This window comes from Nestor notabilis, unplaced genomic scaffold (assembly GCF_000696875.1).
Source record: "Nestor notabilis isolate BGI_N333 unplaced genomic scaffold, ASM69687v1 scaffold20849, whole genome shotgun sequence".
NCBI classification, from domain to species: Eukaryota; Metazoa; Chordata; class Aves; order Psittaciformes; family Psittacidae; genus Nestor; species Nestor notabilis.
Genome location: NW_009944360.1, coordinates 4,170 through 4,987, shown reverse-complemented (window position 1 = coordinate 4,987; position 818 = coordinate 4,170). Strand labels below are relative to the sequence as shown.

The window sequence follows — 818 nt, the reverse complement described above, 5'->3', positions numbered from 1 at the left end:
GGTTGGTTTTGGCTTGCGGAGCGGGATACGCACAGGTCAGTGTCCAGAGCTGTGGCAGGGGCTGTGTGGCTGAGGTGCAGGCACCCTGTGCTTACGCAGAGCTCCGTGGGGAGCATTTGTCACATTAGGGGCTACTTGTAAACAGGCCTGAGACTTGGCAGGGAAGAATCCGGTTGGAAGCATCCAGGGAAGAACAAAGAGCTGTGTGAGCCTGGTTCGGTTCGGAAGGGAAGTGTGCTGCTCTGCTGGCTTTGCTGTGGGAGGGGGGCAGGAGCCCAGTGCCTGAGACTTCATCACTGAGCATGTGTCTTCCAGCCTCTTTGTGCCTCGGATCAGGGCTTGGGACTTTCCTGGAGGGGGAGAGTTGCAGTGGGCATCCTTCCTGGTTCAGGGCAGCTTCTGCCTGCAGGAAGGAGCGAAGACACGTCTTCTTCTAACTCCCCTTTCCCCTTGCCAGGACTCTGAGGACTTGGACCACTATGAGATGAAAGAGGAAGAGCCAGCAGATGGGAAGAAGACAGAGGATGAAGGCATTGGGAAGGAAAACTTGGCCATTCTAGAGAAAATCAAAAAGAATCAGAGGCAAGATTACTTAAATGTACGTGTCCTGCGGCGGGCGGGCGGGTTGGGGGCTGGCCCTGGCCAGAGGTGCAGCAGTGGTTCCCAGGGCCTGGCGTGGCTGGGGCTCCACAGAGAACTGTGGGTCTTGGGTGCCCCCAGGACACTGGTGCTCCTGCAGAGAGCTCGGGGGTTCCCCTCTGCTCCAGGAGCTGCGCCCCTCTCGGGGCCATTCAGGTCACCGTGCGGTGGGGGTCCTG

General features: G+C 58.9%; 1 protein-coding gene across 1 annotated transcript in view; it reads left to right on the top strand.

Moving 5' to 3' along the window:
- UBE2Q1 (ubiquitin-conjugating enzyme E2Q family member 1) overlaps window positions 1-818 on the top strand; it is a gene marked incomplete at its 5' end in the record, with an annotated part of 6,921 nt that overhangs the window by 2,571 nt on the left and 3,532 nt on the right. The window contains one exon of the mRNA XM_010022396.1: window positions 458-598. Within this exon, the coding sequence (XP_010020698.1) occupies window positions 458-598 (141 nt within the window). The remainder of the gene's footprint in view (window positions 1-457; window positions 599-818) is intronic.